This window comes from Enhydra lutris, unplaced genomic scaffold (genome assembly GCF_002288905.1).
Source record: "Enhydra lutris kenyoni isolate GAN:26980312 unplaced genomic scaffold, ASM228890v2 scaffoldscaffold3, whole genome shotgun sequence".
Taxonomy (NCBI): Eukaryota; Metazoa; Chordata; class Mammalia; order Carnivora; family Mustelidae; genus Enhydra; species Enhydra lutris.
In genome coordinates this window covers 49,807,034-49,829,281 of record NW_019154087.1, presented here as the reverse complement: position 1 = coordinate 49,829,281, position 22,248 = coordinate 49,807,034, and the positions used below count along the sequence as shown (strand labels likewise).

Genomic DNA, 22,248 nt, shown 5'->3' with positions numbered 1-22,248 from the left:
AGAAAGCCAAGGATGATTAGGAGCCAGTCTTTTTCCCTCTGGAGCCCATTCTCTAAATGGGCTTTAGCCTCTACTTTAGCCTCTACTACTCACTTTTGAGGCTATAAGAGGAGGCAGTGTGCTGGTCTTCTAATAAAAAGACTTCTGTTGGTGTGAGGGTCAGTCAAGCAAATTTACCAACTCATACAACTCTCGTCTATTTCCGAAACATTTCTTTACTGAAGAAGTTGATTTAGAAACAGCCAGTGAGGCTTTTTCCTGTTATAACTTGGCTTCTGCCTTTAATTTAAGAAGCACTTTTAATTTTTGGAATCAGGTCAGTTATTCTTCTCGGTATGTGAGAATAATATCATTGCAATATAATTTTTTAAAAGATCTTATTTATTTATTTGACAGAGAGAGATCACAAGTAGGCAGAGAGGCAGGCAAAGAGAGAGGAGGAAGCAGGTTCCCTGCTGAGCAAAGAGCCCGATGCGGGGCTCGATCCCAGGACCCTGGGATCATGACCTGAGCTGAAGGCAGAGGCTTTAACCCACTGAGCCACCCAGGTGCCCCGCAATATAATTTTTTAAAGATTTTACTTGTGTATTTGAGAGAGAGAAAGTGAGTGAGAGAGAGAGCATGAGCAGAGGGAGGTGCAGAGAGAGAAGCCGACTCCCCGCTGAGCAGGGATCCTGACGTGGGACTCGATCCCAGGACCCTGGGATCATGACCTGAGTGGAAGGCAAAGTCTTAACTGGTTGAGCCACCCAGGCACCCCCAATATCATTATAATAAAACAACTCTCTCATGGTTTCCTTTCAAGAAGTTAACAGTTACTACCTAGAAAATAATTCAAGTGAGCTTTAAGAGTTTTGGAACACAAAGAAAAATGCTTCTGGAAAAATGCTTACAGTCTCATGAAGTTTAGCCAGAATCCACAGGTACTTCTAGACCATTGTCAATATTAGAATTGTTCCTCTCTTTTCTCCATGTGGCAGAACTTTTAAAAAAGAAGACAGGAGTGAGTTTGAGCATTAAAGTAACAGCTGTATTATACTTTTTGAGCATTTTAATCACTTGGAAGCTTATTCTTTCCTTCTATGTTTCAATCCCCTTGATCTGTTTTTTTGCATTATAAAATGTAGTATTTTTACGATTCTACACCATACGCTAATCTCTTACTGGTCCCCCAGTATCACAAACTTCTTTTCCAGTGAGACCCGCAATCCCTATCACCTTCCTACCTTCTGATTCTATCTGCCTTTGAAGCAAAAAGAATGAGCTTAAGTGAGACCCAGAGGTCATCAACCCTGCGTTTGTGTCAGGACATGCAAACTCCCCAAGCCAATTACTAACCTGTTTTTAAAGACAACCTCCAATCAGAGGGAATCCATGACTTCTTTTTGTGAGCCATTGCACCGTGTAAGAGCACTCTATAAATGTCTTCCTCTATCTGGGTGCACTCTTATCTCACCGGTCTATTTTTTTCCTCATTTAAGTTAACCCTTTCTTACCTTTTTATGAACCTCTAGGCCTTCTCAGAAGTGGTGGGAGACAAATGTTCTGTAAACAGTCAAGACGGTAAGATGAGTCGTAGTCGCTGGGAACTTTGGTGCTCTACTCCCCCGCTACCCAGGATGGACAGCAGGGTTATGGCATTCCTCCTTTTATAAGGTATTTATCCTGCTGCTGCTTAGCAAACACTTTGAATCCTTTTTAACACCGTGAGACTGAAATTTCTGAGTCTGTTTCCAAACAGGACACTAGAGGGCTCCCAGGGGTTAAAAATAAGTGGAAAATTATTTGATTGAACACTGCTTCTGTACGGCTTTGGCTTTTGTTTTTTTCAGATCTTAAAATTAAAGTTTATTTTTTAAACTATTAAAAAAAAAACAAAAAAACCTTGTGTGTCTTAAAACTGGGTTACCAACAGCCAGTTGACAAGTAACCGTTTTGCTTTGCAATCAGGAGTTTTCAAGAGAGCTTTTAAAGCTGAGCTGAGATATTTGAAATGTGGAACACTCTTGACCATGAAATATGTTCTACTTACATGCCTCAGCCTTTAAAAGTTCTTTGCATTACAGTCAGGGATTACATTCTTCCTGGAGCCAAGCACGGGGCCAGCTGTGTAAGTAAGGTTGCTTAAGAGTTCTTCTTTTTAGTAATGTTAAAAAAAAAAAAAAAAAAAAAAAAAAGGAGAGAGAGAAAGCTAGAGATCCCTTTATTTTCTTTCAGCTGACTTTTGTGGGAAGAAAAGGAATGAAAGGCAGTTGAATTTGTGTTTTGTGTTTCTGTGTGTGTGACTGAAAAAAATGTAACTTCTTCTGAGATATATGGACATTTGGCTTTATATCGAGAGCATTCTTTATGTAGAGATGATGAAACTTACAGTGAAGAAAAAGTTGCACCATCAGATTAAGAGAATGTTTCTGAATTTGAATGTTAATACTTGGTGCTTCTGCCCAATTTGTAATGCAGGACTTTAAAAAAATAAAAATGGGATGGCTATAGATTGTTTTTAAACACCGTCTATCCCTTGTCTGAAATAATTTCTAAATTTCAAAAAGGGTTTGTCGGATTTTAATGCTTTTCTTTCAGAGTCAAATTAAACTACTTTAGCTACAAGTTATAAAATATTCTTGGATTTGCATGGTTTGTTTTCACTAGTTTAAACTGAATATCGACTCTATATTGTCCTGTTTCTCTTTTTAAACGTAATTAAAAAAAATTCATGGTGGTGGTATTTGTGAAAGGAAAGGGCTACTCTTTTTCTTTACTGTTGAAGAGGAACTGAACTAGTTTGAGATTGTGACTCAGTTAACTCTGTTTCCATTCATTCCCAGAAACAAGCCACACTTCTCCTTGGGGAAGCTGATAGGAGTTTAAAAGGTTTGTTGCCGCGAGTGTCAGAAACATTCCCAACTTCATCACCAGCCCTTTACTTCCACCTCTACCCTACCCACTGGAGACCACTTATATACCTAAGAGGAGGCGACAGCTGAATTCAGGAAACCATGCATCATGTCAGCAGGAACCAACTGCAGACTTTAAACTCTGTTCAACATGTGGATGCAGCAGAGAAATGACCTGTCCAGACAAGCCAGGGCAACTCATAAACTGGTTCATCTGCTCCCTGTGTGTCCCGCGGGTGCGTAAACTCTGGAGCGGCCGGCGCCCAAGGACCCGGAGGAACCTCCTGCTGGGCACTGCCTGCGCCATCTACCTGGGCTTTCTGGTGAGCCAGGTGGGACGTGCCTGTCTCCAGCAAGGAAGGGCAGCAGAAAAGGGGCCGCACCAGAGCCGCGACACCGCCGAGGCACCCTTTCCTGAGATACCCTTGGATGGTACGTTGGCGCCTCCAGAGTCCCAGGGCAATGGGACAACGCTGCAGCTCAATGTGGTGTACATTACCCTACGCTCCAAGCGCAGCAAGCCTGCCAATATCCGTGGCACAGTGAAACCCAAGCGCAGGAAGAAGTACGCAGTGGCCTCGCCAGCCTTGGGACAGGAGGCTTTGGTCGGACCATCCCTTCAGCCACAGGATGCTGATGCTGAGGTGCCTGGGTACGTCCAGGGAGGAAACCTGGCCAAGGTTGGGGAACGACCCTGGAGGTTGATACGGGGCTCGGGAGTGCAAGTTGGGGGCTCAGATTTTCAGCGGCCCAAGACCCAGGAGAGCAACATTAGGATCTACAGTGAGAGCGCCCCCTCGTGGCTGAGCAAAGAAGACATCCTCCAAATGCGCCTGTTGGCGGATGGTGCAGTGGCAGGTCTTCAGTCCGCGTCCTCTAAAAGTGGAGCGCACTTGCTGGTGCTGGAGGGGAGCTCTGCTGGCTCTGTGCCCCGCTGTGGCCCCAGCCCCTGTGGACTACTCAAGCAGCCTTTGGACATGAGTGAGGTGTTTGCCTTCCACCTGGACAGGATCCTTGGGCTCAACAGGACCCTGCCGTCTGTGAGCAGGAAATCAGAGTTCATTCAAGGTAACAGCTTCACATGCTTCGTGATTTGCAGCTGTTGGGGATTTGGGTTGATTTTCCTCTTTTCCCTCAGTCTCTCTTTCGAAATGATTTTCTCCACCCACGTCTCACATTTGGACAGCAGCAGCATGTCTTTCCATACGTTTGGCGTTCTTTATTTTCCCAACTTTGGGAGGATATGAGCGTTCCAGGGAAATGCTGTATTCAACATGCAAGGGTAAGCCCACACTGTGTAATCTTTGCTCTCCTTTTCCCTCACTGCACTTCCCAGTGGCTTATTAAATCTAATTAAAGCCAGTGGCAATTTGCATGATGAGAAGAGGAAGCCGGGTGGAGGCAAAGAACTTGCTGACAGTCAGGCATATTATTAGAGAGGTTACTATGGAAGTAAGTAGAATTTCATTCCTTAGGAGTTTTTAAAAGTAAAAGGGAGAGGGGGTTATCTTTCTTCAGCAGATGGAAACTTTTTAAAAGGCCCAGAGACAGACCATGTTAGATTTGACCCTTTGATTTTTTTTTTTTAAAGATTTTATTTATTTGGGAGAGAGAGAATGAGAGAGAGAGAGAGAGAGAGAGAGAGCACAAGAGTGGGAGAGGGTCAGAGGGAGAAGCAGACTGGAGCCTGATGCCAGACCGGATCCAGGGACTCTGGGATCATGACCTGAGCTGAAGGCAGTTGCTTGGACCAACTGAGTCACCCTGGTGACCAGACCCTTTGGTTCTTTTACAATTGATTTAACTCCCTTAGTTTTACAAAGAAAATGAAATGAAACTAGGTAATTTTTTCAGTATATACTAACTAGGTGTATGGTTTCTTCGAGCCCATGACTAAAATTTATTGAGCTTGATTTCTAAGATTCTGTCAGGTGACAAACATTTTGGCAGGTTCTGGGTTATATAGCCAGTCACTTGGGTGTCAGGCAAAGGGGCTTGTCTGTGGCTATATGAAGGATATTTTCTGAATCTTGAGGCTGTTCCAGGCTTTGAATACAGTGTGGGTCAGTGGTTTGTGTTTGAAAGCAGAATAAGCCCAGAATTTGCTGGTGTGAATCGAGACTGGCCCAACAGACTAGAAAGGACCACAAGGGAATTATAAGCTCAAAGAATATTTTCTTATTTTTTGTCATCATAAAATTTAGCATTTTATGGAGTCCAGAATGGAATGGATTAAAATTCTTGGGAGTGGTCAAGAACTAAGCTGTATTTTCAACAGCTTTAGGGTTATAATTTAGTCTTAAAATGGTACTTCTAGAAGTACCAGTGATTTACTTACAAAGACTTGACATTCCTTACTTATCCTGGTCCATGTTTAAGTGCTTCAGTTTCACAGGTATGTTTTGATGTCTCAAGTTCACAAAATAGTCCACCATGATTAGGCAGATGTGCGATAACCTCCCAAACATTTAATAAAAGTTTGGTTAAAACTCATTTTTCTTGGGTGCTCACTATTTGCTAGGCATTATACTAATTGATTCATATAGTTGATACATGCTTGACCCCATATTTCTCACAACTAAGCTATAAGGTAGAGCCTACCTATAAGGTAGGTTCTGCTTAAGCAGAACTTAAGCTCTAAACCACTGGGCTTAGGTGACTGTATAACTTATCATCCAAAGCAGATCACCCTGGAGTAAAAGAAGATACTGGTGAGCATGGAGATAACAGGCATCTACCAAGTCTGTCTTGGCAAAGTAGGTCATAGCATAGGGTCACTCTTATTACCCTATACTGCCATTCACTATCATGTCATAAAGGCCCCTGGGTAGAGAAGGTGAATAGATCCTGAGGTATGGTACTCCAATATGGTACTTCCTTGGGATACTCTTGGATGGAAGTTGGGAGAATTAAGTAGTGGGTAGGAACTTGGAACTGTTCTGCCTGAGTTTGAATTTACCAACCATGTGAGCCAGAAATGTTACAGTATCTCTGAATGCCTCAGTTTCCTCAGCTGTAAATAAAAGGACAATAGTACTTACCTGATGAAGTTATTGTTAGTTAATACATGAAAAACAAGTGGAATGAGTGATTTTCACACAGTAGATCTTCAATAAATATTGTCTATTTATGTTACTACACTAGACACATGAGGTACCAAGTTCACCAAGTTACTTACATGGCCTCCAAGCCTCATATATCATGTCTTTATATGACACAACCAGGTCTAGAGCACTGGTCTCTTGATTGTTGAATTAAACTTTTCAATATCAGGATTCCTTGTATATACTTATTCTTCGCTCTTTGCTCTTAATATCCAGGATTTTTTAAAAAATATATATTTTATACACACACACACACACACACACACACACACATTTATTTATTTGTTTTAGAGTGAATGAGATAGAGAGGTGGGATGTGGGGCAGAGGGAGTGGGAGAGAGAGAATCTCAAGCAGACTCCCTGCTGAGCATGGAGCCTGACACAGGACTTGATCCCACAACCCCGAAATCATGACCTGAGCTGAAATCAAGAGGTGGTCACTTAACCCTCTGAGCCTCCCAGGCACCCCTGAATATTCAGCATTTGTCGGGATCAAGAGGGCAGTTGTATTCAATTTAAAGGATGGGTTTTATAATCCCAATATATCTTGGTATTGTTCTCTCATTTTGACCTAACCGGTGATGAAAAGAAACAAAGTTATATCAATATGACTCTCAGTGTGATGAGTTACCTAAGATTATATCTCAAACAATACTAAATCTCTCTTTGTTTTTTTTCTTTGATACCTTCTATGTAGTTATTTAGAGACATAAAATCAAGCCAATTTCCTCAGGAATCTGTGACATGATTTAAATATAGTTATGAACACTCTACACAATATAATTCTACTCATGTAGGCTATTATATTGGTGTAAAGTGCATAAATAGATCAGTGCTGGTCATGGTAGGAGATATATAGACAGTCTTAGGTTCTTGGTATCTCTCTCTATCCACCTATTTCTAGGCTTTTCTTGACATGTCTTTCCTCTCCTGATTTCCACAGAAGTGTGTATTTTCCTCTAACTCCTCTTATTCTTCTTTTGGTCCGAGCTTAGATTTATTTCAGGCTCCCTGTCTACCTAAGGAGATGATAGATCTTACCTAGTTGCCCAGGATCTATTTTTGGTTCATTTATTTTTTTTAAGATTTTATTTATTTATTTGACTGACAAAGATCATAAGTAGGTGGAGAGGCAGACACAGAGAGAGGGGGGAAATAGGCTACCCACTGAGTAGGGAGCCAGATGTAGGGCTCAATCCCAGGACCTGGAGATCATGACCTGAGCTGAAGGCAGAGGCTTAACCCACTAAGCTACCCAGGTGCCCCTCTGGTTCATTTTATATCATCTCTTTGTATTATAGTTACTTGTTTAATCATCTTTTCATTCCCACTAGTCTCTAGGTCTGTGAAGGCAGAGACATTTCCTGTCTTGTTTATCATTTCTAGATCCTAGTGGAGAATCTGGCACATAGTAGGTGTTCAATAAATATTTTTGAATGAATGCAGGAATACATTCTTGGCTTGTTCTACTGATTTTTTTAAAAAGATTTTATTTATGTATTTGATGGATAGAGATTACAAGTAGGCAGAAAAGCAGGCAGAAAGGATGGGGGCGGGGAAGCAGGCTCCCCACTGAGCAGAGAGCCCGATGTGGGGCTTGATTCCAGGACCCTGAGACCATGACCTGAGCCGAAGGCAGAGGCTTAACCCACTGAGTCACAGAGGCTCCCTGTGTTCTACTGATTCTTAACGGTAAATCTGTATTTGCTTCCACTTCCAATACTCAGGAGAAAAGTACGACCATTTTTAGACCTAAAGTCATGCTGAGATTTCTCCTGGAGGATCTTATAAAGAGCTCACTATAGAGGTAATGAAAAATGTCTTTGGCAGTCTCTGTGTTATGCAAATAATGAGATTTATAGAGCTTATTCTTGTGAGGACCATCAATGTGGTCTGCTGGTCTTACACTGTAATGTAATTTGATAATGAGTTTTCTGTAGGAGGAACTGTTGGATTATTTTAGGTATGTATTTCCTCTGATGATCTGGCTTGGTCTAAGAATAAATTTTTTAATATATGGGAGATTGAGTGGCCAGAAAATCCTGTAAGTAATCCTGCCCTAAGTGTTGCTTCTGTTCTCTGACTTTTGATTAATGTTTGTGAAAATAAATTCATGCCCAGTACCAAGAACATAGCTAGTCTGTATTATGAATCAAATACAGATATTTGGCTTATCTCGGTAAATCTTTTGAAGAAACCTTTGCAGTAGAAAATTTTTTTAACGAGAAAATCCAATGCTACAATTAAATGGTCTACCTGCCCCCAGCCTCTCAGGTGAATCTTTCTGTTGATTGAGTCTGAAGTCTCGGTTATAAAGCTCATCTTCGGGTTTTGTTTGTTTGTTTGTTTGTTTTTAAAGATTTTGTTTATTTATTTGACAGACAGAGACCACAAATAGGCAGAGAGGCAGGCAGAGAGAGGAGGAAGCAGACTCCCTGCAGAGCAGAGAGCCCGATGTGGGGCTCGATCCCAGGACCCCGGGATCATGACCCGAGTTGAAGGCAGAGGCTTTAACCCACTGAGCCACCCAGGCGCCCCTGTTTTTTTAATTAATAAAATTGTTGTGGGTGATCCTATCAGCAAAGACCCACTAGCTCAGGTTAGCTTAGGACAGGTTTTTGGTTGTATAACTTAGTGAATTGTATCTGATTCTCTTTGAATACAAAAAGTATGTATGTGAAATTCGTGGACTCACTGACCTGGTGCTGTATATCGGACCATGTTCTGACAGGTGCAACTCCAAAGATAATCCAGAAAATGAGAATGGTGTCCTTAGGGAAAAGCAAGTTTGTAATTAGATAGGGAGTACCAGTGGTGCACCATGCTACAAAATCTAGCAATTATCACTGGAACAGAGTCTCCTCTTGTGCATATCTACATGGGAAATGCAAAATTGAATGGAAATACAGCATCAAAAGGCTTTTTCAAAAAATCAATTCCTGCAACAATGATATCTTCTTCAACTGTGAATTTGTAATGAATCTACTGTTATACATCACCCAGTTCCTACAACACATTTGGTATTATATGCCAATGCGTCACTTTATCATTATGTAAAGAAGATACTATCGATACTTTAAATATGAGAATACTGAGATTCAGAAAGATTATGAAATTTGCCCAAGGACACATAGCTAGTGAGCAATGAAACTGAAATTTGTAACCATTCTGTCTGATACCTAAAACCTCCTTAAGCTGATTCTTTTAGCCCACATCACCTCTAAGATATAACTTGGTATAGTTATGGGATAGTGGCAAAAATGGGCAAATTTTAGCATGGTTATTTCTGATTTATCACTACTGTTTCTACTCAATTTCTGTTTTGAATTCAACAACTTAACATGGGTGATATTTTGTTAAAAGGAAGTATGACATATCACTCTAAATACTTCTGCAAGGTTTTCATTTTTTTTTTTTTTAATGCAAGCCAATGCTTACCAGATTTTCTTGTTTTACCATAAGTGATTATGCAAACATGACTGAACATATTGGTGTGTTTTCTGCCAAACTATCCTTGCAAAAGTCATCAATCGTTTCAAGGGTCAACAGATACTCTATGGTGCTGATACATTTAATTTTTTTAACAAAATATTTTAAACTGTTTACCTAAGATTAGAAAAGCAGACTACATCCACATGAAAGTCAAGAGCATAAGAATACCCAGCACCCCTCTGTGATCTTCACTTGAGCAGCTTTGCCAAAGCTTCCCTCAAAGTCTGTGCAGTAATATGAGTGAATCCCAAGGGACACCATTTTGGTAGCATTTAAGCATTGTACTATTTTTCATGCCCTGTATGGGAAATGCATTATGTATGCTTTATTTTTAAGATGCTGCTTTATTGCCACAGAGCTGTCATACCAAATTAAGGTAGCCTAGTTCCAGGAATTCTGTATGTCAAGGCTGCTTCCATGACAAACTGCAGGCACCCCACCCACTTCCATTTAAATTCATTGTAGATCCCAAGTTGCTCACTGTTTTTCAACTTGCATCGCCTCATCTTGTTATAAAGTAGGAGCAATCCAGTGTGTATTTTCCACTCTCTTTTTGAGGCCATGTGGGTAGCACCGCATTTGCTGGGTAATGGAGGGGTAGCCAGAGCAGAGAGATGGCACCTGCCAATTTCATGTTGTTTCAGGCTCTCAGGTAAGGACAGAAGCCTTTTGCAGGGAGTTATGAGAATAATCCAGATGCCCCCACAACCTGGAGATACACTGACTCAAAATCCTAAAGCCTTGGACATTTGTACAAACTTTCTTCAAAGATTTCTTTGGGAGTGTAGGAATCACGTTTCATTGTTAAAATCTGGATTGAAAACACATTGTGTTACCAGAAAAGTCCTAAGAGTATTTCATTAGCAACCAAATTGAGCTGGTCAGCTTAATACTTTTCATTCATTGGTGAACAAAAGTTTGCTGACCATCCGCTCAGGGTGGCACTGTGTTCCAGGATCCTTTTGTTTGTTTATTACATACTTTCCTAGACAAGTGAGGGGACCTGGTAACCTTCTCTGCTATGCTTCTGTGGCTTGTCCCTTGATCCCACACATGGCCCAGATAGAAAGGACAATGAATAGTTACCATGGTGTGAAGGATGCATGTGTTTCTCAGTTCTGTGCAATCTGCACCCTTCTCCAGTATCATAGTCATCTTTTCTTCTTTTAGGAAATATATTATTGACCACCTGCTCTGTGCCAGCTGCTCTTCTGGTCACTGGGGGCTACACCAGTGAACGCAAAAGTCAAGAATCTCTGCCTTTTTTAGAGCTGACACCAGTGGGCCGTGTGGCAGTTGGGTGGCCCGAAGGGAATCTTCATCCAGCACCGATGCCAGGATCTACTTAGAACCTTCCTGAGCTCAAAGTTATGATCTTTCCATTAGGACTGAATCTGTTTTTGTTTCTGGATCGGTCTAAGGACCACGAAGGTCCAGAGGGACTAGACAGCCTCACTCCAATTTCATTGAATGGGTGAATATTGCAGTCATATCCCATTGTGGTTGATAACATTTACTTTCTGTGTGTGTGAGGCACTGTTCTAAACATGGAGAAGAAGCCGCACACTCTGATTCAAATACCTTTGTCGTTAAGGGCATGGATTGTCATATTAGTTTTCTAGGGCGGCCATCACAAAAATACCATAGGCGGAGTGGCTTAAATCACATAGTTTTATTTTCTCACAGTCCTGGAGGCTGGAAATCTAAGATCAAGGTGTCCACAGGTTTGGTTTTTTCTGAGACCTCTTTCCTTGGCTTGCTGATAGCTGCCTTCTCTCTTTGCCCTCACATGGCCTTTCCTCTGTGAGTGCCTTGCCCGTGTCTCTCTGTGTTTCAATCTCTTTTTACAGCAACACCAGACATTTGGGATTAGGGTCCACCATAATGGCCTCATTTTAACTTAACTACCTCTTTAAAGGCCCTGTCTCCAAATACTATCACATTCTGACGTTATTAAGGGCTTTCACATATAAATTTGGGGGGAACACAATTCAGTTCATGCAACTGACAATCCGGACTAACTGAGTTTGAATCCTGATACTGTAGTCACTTGTGAATCAGGTGGCTGTGTTACCTGGGATAAATTAACTTAATTTCTGTGCACCTTATTTCTTCATTAGTATATTGGGGATGATGACAATAAAAATAATGATGGTAACAGTACTTACCTCATGAAGTTGTGAAAATTAAGTGAGTTGATATGAAAAAAATATGTTTTTCATATTAGCACTTGGGTGGCTCAGTGGGTTAAGCATCTGCCTTCATCTCAGGTCATGATTCTGGGGTCCTGAGATCAAGCCCCGAATCAGGGTCCCTGCTCTGCGGGGAGTCTGTTTCTCCCTCTCCCTTTGCCCCTCCCCCTGCTCATGCTCTCTCTCACTATTCCCCTTCTCAAGACACTGATCTGGGGTCTGGAGGAGAGAGACAGATTTCCAACACCTTCATTTTCATTATTCCAGTGACTCACAGGGTTATGGAGACCTGGGAGTGGACTGTTGAGCACAAACTAGATAGAACCAAGTCATGGAAGCTTCTGCATATCCTCGCCTTTGTTTGTCAAGTTTCTTTCTGATCTTTCTTAACTCAATTGGGAGTGAGGGCACTTCAGTCACAGCTTACTGTGAATGGATGTCCCATTAACCAAACTTCGATTCTGAGCCCATTGACCATTCCTTGGAACTTCAGGGCTATAGATGAAAATTGAGGGATTCTGAAAAATTCATTCATTCATTCTCCAACATTTTTTAAAAAAGATTTATTTATTTGACAGAGAGAGAGAGAGTGAGAGAGAGCATAAGCAGGGGGAGTGGCAGAGGAAGCGGGAGAAGCAGGCACCCTGCTGAGCCGAGAGCCAGACACAGGGCTTGATCCCAGGACCCTGGGATATGACCAGAGCTAAATGCAGACGCTTAGCCAAATGAGCCACCCAGGTGCCCCCATTCTCCAATATTTTTGAGTGCTTGCTTTGGTGCAGATATCATGTCAGGAGTTGGAGGTCCAAAGGTAATTATGAAATAGTCCCTGTTCTCATTGAATGCTCAGCTTGGAGGGTAGAAGTCAGCTAAGCAACTGCACCATATAAAAAGGGTATGATAAAGACCTCAATGGAGATATTTTGAAGAGATCTTGCAGGCATAGAGAAGGAAAATTTAGCTCAGAATGCGTGCGTAGGGGGGTGGGTGGGGCATTGTAAAAACTTCTTGAAGAGCTAGTGTCAGAACTGGATCTAAAGTCAATGTGGGTGAAGTGAGAGATGGGGTGGGTGTTGGAAGGGTAGAGAGAATAGATGTGTGAAAAACTTGTGAAGACAGAGGTGCTTAGGAAACCTCAGAGCTCTGAAGGAGATAGGGTTTGGGAGGATTGTGGGGAGGGGATGAAGTGAGATAAAACTGTGGTACTCCAGAGTGGCTGGGTTTGATGTCATGTAAGGACATGAACTTTATCTTGCAGATAATGGGGAATCATTGAAGTGTTTGAAGAAGAGGAGTGATATAATGAGTTTTGCATTGTAGGAAGGTCACCCTGGGCAAGAATTCATGGCTCCTTTATCTACATTAATAAAAATGAAATGGCCCAGGACTGGGTCACCCTAATGTGACCAGGACATTGTTTATAAAATGTGACTGTTTTTTGGAGCCTGGCACAGTGACCACATCATCACATATGTGACGCAGATGTGACACTCTCAGAAGTCACATTTGATTTCTGTTTTCCTAAATGGAATATTGAGACAGGACTTTTCTGGGAAATTTCGTTTATATGTATATAGCAGAAGTCCAGGGCAGACCTAGAAAGCAGAAGTTTCTGTCCATTAGTCAAAGGTTCAGAAAAGAGAAGCACGCTGTGTTTTTAAAGTAAAACTGATGATTTAGATTGTTAAGTAGTTTGTGATGGCAGAAGTCACAGGACATTCTCCTTTCCTATTTCCTCAGCTTCACACTTAGCTAACTCTTAAGGAGATATGGAAATTATTTTAACTCAGTCCAATCTAGAGGAAGCAAGTTATAAACTGAAAAACAGTTATGTAAGTAAATAAATGTTTTATTTGTTGTTTGAAGAAATGTCATCTGAATTAGCCAGAAATCTATTCTGAGATAGGACTTGGTTGGCTATAGAGAACCTATACATATGAAATCTATAGAATTCTGCTTCTCTTCTGCCTCTCCTTTCTTTAAATCATAAAAACCTAAGTTTGGTTCTTTTAAATATTTGACAGGGCTATATTTTCAGTATTTCACTGGATTCTCACACAACCCTGAGATAGATTTGGAAGGTACTCTTCTCATACCTTGGGGAACTCAGTGCTTTAATCAAGGTGGCTGAGGGACTTGATTCATGTTCTGTGGAGATGAGTGATCAGTCAGGAATAGAATCAACATTTGTGATTTCTTTTTCTACCACATTGCATATTCTTAGCTCTTTTTCAGCGAAGTTTCTTTTCCTTATTAACTGCGACATTTCGGCACATAGCTATTCTAGGGCACAGTATTCCTCCGTTTCTTAACTTTGCACTGACAGCTCAATCTTTATGTTAGTCCTTCACTTGTTCCCTTCAAACACTTGTTCAACTGGCAGATATTTTTGTCTGATCATCATTAGGTGTGCAACTTCTCTGCTTCTGAGGCCGGGGCTTACCAGGGATGGGGATCTTGTAAGGCTTCTATGTTTGCTGTGTCTCACTGAATTCTTTCCGTCCAAAACCCAGGCTCTAATAGGTCCACTTGAGGACAATTGTAAAAATTTGTTTGAATAAGTAAATTAACAATATCTAAAACCCCGAGCGGAATTAAAATTTCATCAACTCCTTCAAATTGTCTTCTCCCTCAGGGCTGTCCCAGCATCTTCTCTCACATTCTCTGACTTGTTCACATTTACCAGCTCTAAGCCGAGAGATCTTACCTGCTTCTTCACTTCAGTCTAATACTTTTAATTGCCAAAATCCTACTGGGAGAGGCACTCTAGAAAAATAGAACAGACAGTACTTAAGGGATCATTAACAGCTAGACACCTGCTACACTATCATTGGAGTTACAGCAACACCAATAATTGCCTTTAGCAATTAGAGATCCAAGGCATTAAGGTTTCCCTCCAATGCACTGTTGATAGTTGTTGTGGAACCCAACAGAATTCATTTCCTATAACAAAGATGAGTCTAAAATTTTGATTGGCCTTTGTTTTCTTGAATAGATTTTGGAGAGTTGTTTTTAATGAAGGGCTCTGAGCTGAGCTGCCACTTCCCTTTTTGTCTTGTTCACAAGGAGTCTTGAAACAGTCTTGGAACTTGGCCCATATGATAGAAAGGGACCTTTGATTTTAGAACTCCAGAACGTTTTTACTTATTTTTGTTCAGTGACAAATGCAGACAGACACTCATAACTCCAGCCAGCATGCTTAGTGTTCACCTGCAGTTCAACAAAACCAGGCAGCCAGTGTTCAAAGTGAAGGGTGTTTAAAAATTCCAGACAAAGGAGATCACGTAGAGAACTCATTCTTAGTGAATTTTCACGTTCATCTTCTCAAAAGGATGTCTTCTTTGTGCTTTTGGGTAGAGAATGACTTGGGAGAACATCAAAAATCAGAGGAAATATTCAAATTTTGGAAAAAAAAAACAACTTATGCGGCAAGTCGCATTTTTTAAAGCAGCTGTATAACCTTTAATTCACACGAACACCCACATATCTTTTAAAACCTGCTTTCTCACCACTCTGACAGTTAGAATTTTATCTCTTCACTCTTAAGATTTCTCTGGAGAGTGAAGTACTGCATCATTTTGACAAACCTGAATGTGAAGAGATGAATGCTCCTCATCTCTGAAACACTTCAGGGTAAGTTGCTTTAACCAGTTTCCTGTTTTCAGAGGCTATTTTTCTGTCATCCCTTCAGATCTATCAGAGTTCATTTAATTCTTCTAACAGTCATATTTTATAAAAAGTGGAATTCTTTTCACACTCATACTCATGGCTCTGAGATCTGGAGCCATTCTGACTACCACTATCATCTGGAAGGACACCAGTGTGTGCAAAGGACCCACCCCACCCACGCTCAGCCTGAGAATTACTACTTGCCCTGCTTTCTTCTTGCTTTCTGGAAATCTCCCTTGCCTGAGGTACACAGATTTCCAGGAGGGCAGGATGGAATATCTTTATATTATAGTCAGCATTCAAAATATTTTGCTGAGGGGACATGGATGGATGTGGAGAAAACCCCAGAATATTAACTGAAAACCAATTACTCCTAGCAGCTGAAAGCTCCCTTTGGCAGTTCAGGAACAACTTTTTAAATAATAGTATAGAAAATGTATCATTCAGAAAATTCGATGTGCTGAAATAGAGAAATGGCAAATAAAATTCAGTATCCTTAAAGACTAGATCAGAGGCTGACTCACAACAGTCTGCAGGCCAAAGATGGCCCCTTTATTCCATATGCTGTTAGGTGATATTCTTTTCTAGTCTACTTTTCACTAAAGCTTCATGTGTGAGTCTCAGATTCAACATCTTCATTTGGCAAGAGGCTCAAGGCTTGGATTTCTATTCTTCTACAAGGTGGTACAAGTATTTCCCCATGATACAACCTTGATATTGGTTTATGGTTCACTACCTTGATTTTTCCTTCCCATCCCTCCAAAAAGTCCTCTTAAAACTATGACTCTGTTCCTGAAGTGGCTTGTGAGCTACAGATGCTTTCTCCAATTTGAAATTGTTGAAAAAAATCAAAAGAACAACATTTCTTATGACACTTGAAAATGATTTGAAATGCAAATTTCATGTCTATAATAAAGTTTTATTGGAATAGTCACATCCATCTGTTGATATATTGTTTTTGACTGCTTTCATGCCACAGCAGAGTTAAGCATTTTCTGGGTCAATAGTTGTGATGGAGACAAGGCGGCCTTCAAAACCTAAAATGTTTACTACCTACATTTGACGGGGTGTGCTGACCACTAGGCTAGGTTATTATATGACAGTTGAACTGATGCCATTTAAAAATATTTAATTGTAAGAGAAATTTTGTGGTAAAATATTTAGTAAAGCAGTCATGACAAACTGTATAATACGAGACAGTTCCACATAGTTTACCTTCCTCACATAATTTTTGCCTCTTCCCCCAGTTGAAATGTAAACGCCAGGAAAATAAATAGAAATTGGCATTTATTGATTAATTGATTTAGGTTCAGTTCCTAGAACTATGCTTGGCACATAGTAGATGCTCCATATAGAAATGAAGGTAGTCAAAGACTGATGAATTGTGTCATTCCATCATGTCTCTATATAGTAATAGTTATAGCAGAAGTTTCTGGGATGTGCATATACATTAGGCATCAGGTTGAGGACTTCAAATGTAAGAGCTCATTTAATCCTAAAAGCCAATTTGGGAAGGTACATTCTCACCCCCATTTTACAGAGGATGAAAGCAAGGCTTAGAGAGATTGCTTAACTTGTCTAATGTTACAAAGCTAAGAAATAAGGTGACCAGAATTCAAAAGATCTGTTGGATTCCAGAGCCTAAGCTCTCACCAGAAGTTCTACTTCTTAAGTTTCTAAAAACAGTGTACATTTTGAGGTGAGAAAGAAAAGGATGAGAAAATACCAGAAGTCAGTATATAAATCACAGAACCAATTACTAAGCTCCTATCCGGGGCTTATAGATGATTTTTGTTTTCTTAGTTTTACATGCTAATGTTTTTCCACATTTCCTGAAATGAGTAGATTTGTTTTTAATTGCTTTAAAAATAAGAAACAAATGTCTTAAAGGAAAGAAAAATAGCCCAGAAGGTTAACTGTTTCAATTGTTTATGTAAATCATTTCCCTATTTCTCTGCGGGCCTCATGTGAATTGCTGAGGAAACGGCCTGCCTGTCTGTCTCCTGTATTGATGTGTGTTGTTGAGGTTCAGGATTAGGTTTCAATTCCCTTTGAATACTTCCTAGCCCTGAGAATCTAAAGTGCCATCTGTGTATAACTTTAGTCCAGAAACATCGATGGGTAGAACTCCTTGGTGTTTATCTTTCGAAGTCTGAAGTACACATGTCTTTGCAAGTGATGTTTTGTCTTCCACTCATATTTGGACTCATATTTGGTAGAGACATTGGTCTCTACCTGTCTCCCACTCATGATGGATTGCGTTTACCTGGGCTTTACTATTATTATTATTTGTTAAATTGACGTTGTATTTGGAGTCTACTCATTTAAAATTATATTTATCTTCTACCTAAGAAAACAATTAGTTTTGAGCAGCCCCAAAACTATTTAGGAAAGTCGGAGGAAAGAAAAGGGGAGATGGTGTTAAAAATGAAGTTCTTTAGTTTAGATCTATGTTCTTTCTCTATTTTTTTTTTCTTAATTGTGTGTCAGTGACTGTGGCATGCTTCCCCAAATCTAAAGGACTTCCTGTATAGAAGTCCTAGGCTGAAATTCCAAGGCTAAAAGGAAGAAGATTTTTCTTTCGAATAAAACTGGAATGCAAGTGATCTGAACGATCAAGTGAACGCTACCAAAGTTATTGAGGTCACTGTAACAGCAAATTCAAAAGAGGTTAGAGAAGACGGCAGTTTCCTGTAGTAAAGACCAGACAGAGATAAGAACTCTACAAAAGGCAAACAAGCAAGATGGTAAAATAAATGTCTTGAACCAAAGGAATACAGTCATAGATCAAGAGCCTCTCAGGTTATTTAAAAGGACTTTTAAAAATTCCTGTGATGTGTCTTAGACATTCCAGTCATAATTTCAGAGGCTTCTGTTGTCCAGGCCTGTTAAGAATGAGTTAAGTGGGCTTTTCCAGATCTTTGTGACTTTTTTCCCCCCAAGAGCATCATTCTGATTTTTAACTTAGAAGCAAAGCTGCTTAACATCATCTGTCAGTGACTTTATTTGGCAGAAATGGGGGCTGGAAAGTGATGTCATTTGTTTTAAGCTTGAAGTATCATTTAATGGACCTTTGTGATCTTCTCTGTTTATAACTTTACTTGGGCTCATCATTCTTGGTACAGTCTAGCAGTGGCATTTCTAAACTCTCAAGAGTGAGACAAAAACAATTAGTATGACAGTTTTGTTTTTTTTTTAACGTATCGTCTGTGTGCATGCAGTTGAAGAAATGCATTTGCTTAAATGCACTTTGTGAGGTTATGTGTGAATAAATGATCCATTACCAAGAGCACTACTGTTTCCACCAGAAGAGAAAAAAGTTTCCATCCTGCTTCTTTTTTATTTCTTTGGAAATTATGGTGGTGGCTGGTGTGAGCCATGCAATTTCACTTTTAAATTTGTGACTTCCAAAAATTCTTTTTCTGTAGCCCCAGAAAATCAGACAGTTGTTATTACATATAGAGAGCAGCTCCACTCAGACATTGAATAGACGATTATAAACACCTGGATTCTTTCCCTTATCGTGGTGGTTGCTTTTAGAAGTGGAATAAAACCACTTTAACCAGAGGACATTGTTATTGGTAATTAGTGGCTTATTCCTGTGCCACATCAATAAAACATCTTGTCTCAAAAATCTTTCATTTCATTGCCTAACAGGGACCTTGAAATATCATCTAATCAAACTCTTGCATTTGGGAGGTGAGAGGGCGAAGCTATGAGTGACTGTCTAAAATCTCACACTGAGTCATGCTGAACATGCTAAAGCAAATTTGTTTGTTTGTTTGTATTCTATAGATGGCCGACCATGCCCTCTCATTCTCTGGGACTCATCTCTATCTCCAACAAGTAATGAGACCCACTCTTCTGTTAAGCTCACCTGGGGAACTTACCAACAGTTGTTGAAACAGAAGTGTTGGCAGAATGGCCGAGTACCTAAGCCTGAATGGGGTTGTACTGAAATACATCACCACGAGTGGTCCAAGCTGGCACTCTTCGATTTTTTGTTACAGGTAAGCTTATCAGATCAAGTAAGGGGTGATCTAAGGCTGACGCTGAGTTATATAAGGCTAATGCTAAGGAATTTTCTATACTTTGAATTTTCATGAAGCCAAAGTTTAAGTTCTATAGTGGCATTTTGTTATATAGCTTACAGCCACCATTTCTCTTGTTTTCTTTCTAGTAATTTTTTTTGCAAATATTTAATTAAGATTGGACATTGGAGAATAATAGAATGATAAATATTGACCTTCTGTATAAGTGAGTGACACGGAATATCACAGATGTCTTATAACTCTTGTCCCCTTTTGATGAAGATCTCGTAACTCTCTTCATCCCCTCATTCTGATTACTGCTTTTCCTTTCCTCCATTTTAGAAAAACCTGTTGGCTGCTGTTGTTGTGTCGCTAATTAATACTTTGTAGAATTTAGGACTGTCTTAAGACATTTGCAAAACATTCTCCTTTTGTTAATTCCTCTGTGTGTGTGTGTGAGTGTGACATTTTGGGAAGGAAATAGAGAGAGGTGAAAATGTAAGAAGGAAACCAGAGTCACAGACTTTCAAGGGATTAGGAACTTTCAAGAAGAGGATGATTTATGGGGTCAGCATTGCAAAACCACCAGTGAGAACAGAGTTGGAGAGCAGGGCATTTGACAAGCAGGCAGTCAGAAGTCACCAAAAACTGTTGTAAGTACAGCTATGAGGTTCAGACTGGTCTAAAGCATTGTATATATATTATCTCATTTTTTTCCATTTAATTAACATGCTAACTCTGAGATAGGCATCTTCTTTCCATTTTATGGGTTGGTAAAAGGGAAACTGAAGTGTAAAGAGGCTTTTATCAAGAACTGTGGAAAGTCTGAGATCTTACCTTTCTCGAAACAAGCTAATAGATTAGCCAACCACATGTTCATAGATGGTAGCAGAGGACAGAGACAGACAGATGACTTCATTACTCATGGTATAGCAAATGGAACTAGCTTCATGCTCCTTTGCCCCTAGAGTCCCATTGGGATGATACAAAGTAGCCTGGTGAATGCTGCATGTAGGGGTTTGTCACTACAGAGGAACTCTAAGCTTAGGAAACCCCCAATCTTATAAGAGGTTGCTAGCAAACCTGTCCAACATTGCCCCAGAAGGAGACATTATCTTTATTATCTTAGTCAGCTGATAAATAAAATCTGACTTCCACATTAGTGGGAAACAATCTTTGTATTTTCCAAGGCTGTTTGCTATAATAACATCCTTGAAGAGACAGTGCAAAGTAAAACCTGATCTAAGATGTGCAGAAATGCCATGGAGAATTGTTTCTAAAGAGTTACCTAACTTGTTCAGTATTACAGAGCTGGTAAGTTCCCAAATAGAGATTTCGGCAGTTTTGGCTGACACGAGATTCCATATTTTTGACCATTATTGTATGGCAACTACCAAGGTATCTTTAGGTTAATAAAGGGGGTTGGTGTGATAAAATGTATTAGCAATAAAATGAAAAATGAGGGCTAAGTAGGTAAAGGTACTTTCTATGAGGCCAGGTGTTTAGGGGAGTGGTTCGTAGAGAGGTTGAAGCTCCTGAAAATGATGACTAGAGGCAGGAGGGATAGGAGAGTCATGAATGTGGCAGTGAAGTCTATAAGAAAGGAATAACCTTGAGGTTTGTAGTTGAGAACATAAGAGCTAACCTAGACTGAATTAGAGGGAAAACCCTTTTAGAAGTGTCTATAGTGATGTTTGTTTTAATTATGGAAACTTCAACTAAATCTCCACCCACCTTCTGTCTTTGTTATTCTCCTTTCTATTGAGGAAAACTACAATTATCATTCAACAAATGATAATGTGTTTATGCAGCACCTACTGTGCATTACACTGAAGAAAACTGACCCAGGGGTAGCAAAATAGTAAAGACAGTTATCCCCTCTCCCTATCCCACATTTGGGTTTTTAAAAAATTACATAAGAAAGTATAGTATGAAACAAAAATAGATCCATGTAAGAAGGGCTGGATGGGATAATATAAAATTTCTTACTGATACGAGGTTAAAAAAAAGAGAGAGTGCTTTGCCATAAAATAGTAAAGGAGGGAGAGTTTGAGTAAGATTGCAGGCTATAAATGATAAAGAGGATAGGCACAAATGTAAGGAAGGACATGGGGTTGACAATGTTCATAGGATATTTAGGGCATCCTATATATACTATTTATCTGAAGGAGAGTCATTTGGGGGAGTAGTGATGCTCCCTGCCTATAAGAGATATGATAGAAAACAGAGGAAGAGAGCTTTTATTCACAAGAGGTATGTTCGCATTGTAACCTTTGTGTTCATTACCTTGACTGAGCAAGAATGAATTCAAACTGACCCACAGTCTCCTGAGAGCATTAGCAGCTTTTGTCATTGTGCCCATTATCCGTGGTCTTGAGGATGAATGTGGACACATCACTATTATAAGTTTTCAAAGAAGACAAATATTTTAAGAACTTAAACTAATACTGTTAATATTCTAACAATTATGTGACACTTGCTATGTGCTTGGCACAGTTTTAAGCACTCTCTCTGTACTGAGCACTGAGATACTATCTTATTTAATCCTCATAACAGTCCCATGAAGTGGATCTTATTATTATTCATATTTTAGAAATGAAGAAATCAAGGCAAGGAGAAATTAATTAATTTGGCTAGAGTTACAGAGCTTGTATCCAATAGAATCTGTAGTCCAACTGAGGAATTCTGGCTTAAGAGACAAACTTATAAGCAAAGCTTCCTCCTATTCATTTTATAGGGCAATGATGCCATCATCTTTCAATTTCTCAAGTCAAAAATTTGGGAGTCATTTATATGCCTTGTGATACTTACCCTCATATCCATACAATGACCAAGTCCTTGAAATATCTCCCCAATCCACCTTCTT

At 40.0% G+C, this 22,248-nt stretch overlaps 1 protein-coding gene across 1 annotated transcript in view; it reads left to right on the top strand.

Annotated features, from left to right (window-relative positions):
* The first annotated feature begins 3,064 nt into the window (after window positions 1–3,064).
* The window catches only part of LOC111156581 (family with sequence similarity 198 member B), a 43,729-nt gene continuing 24,545 nt past the window's right edge, over window positions 3,065–22,248 (top strand). The window contains exons 1-2 of the mRNA XM_022517574.1: window positions 3,065–3,962; window positions 19,147–19,361. Of these exons, the coding sequence (XP_022373282.1) occupies window positions 3,065–3,962; window positions 19,147–19,361 (1,113 nt within the window). The remainder of the gene's footprint in view (window positions 3,963–19,146; window positions 19,362–22,248) is intronic.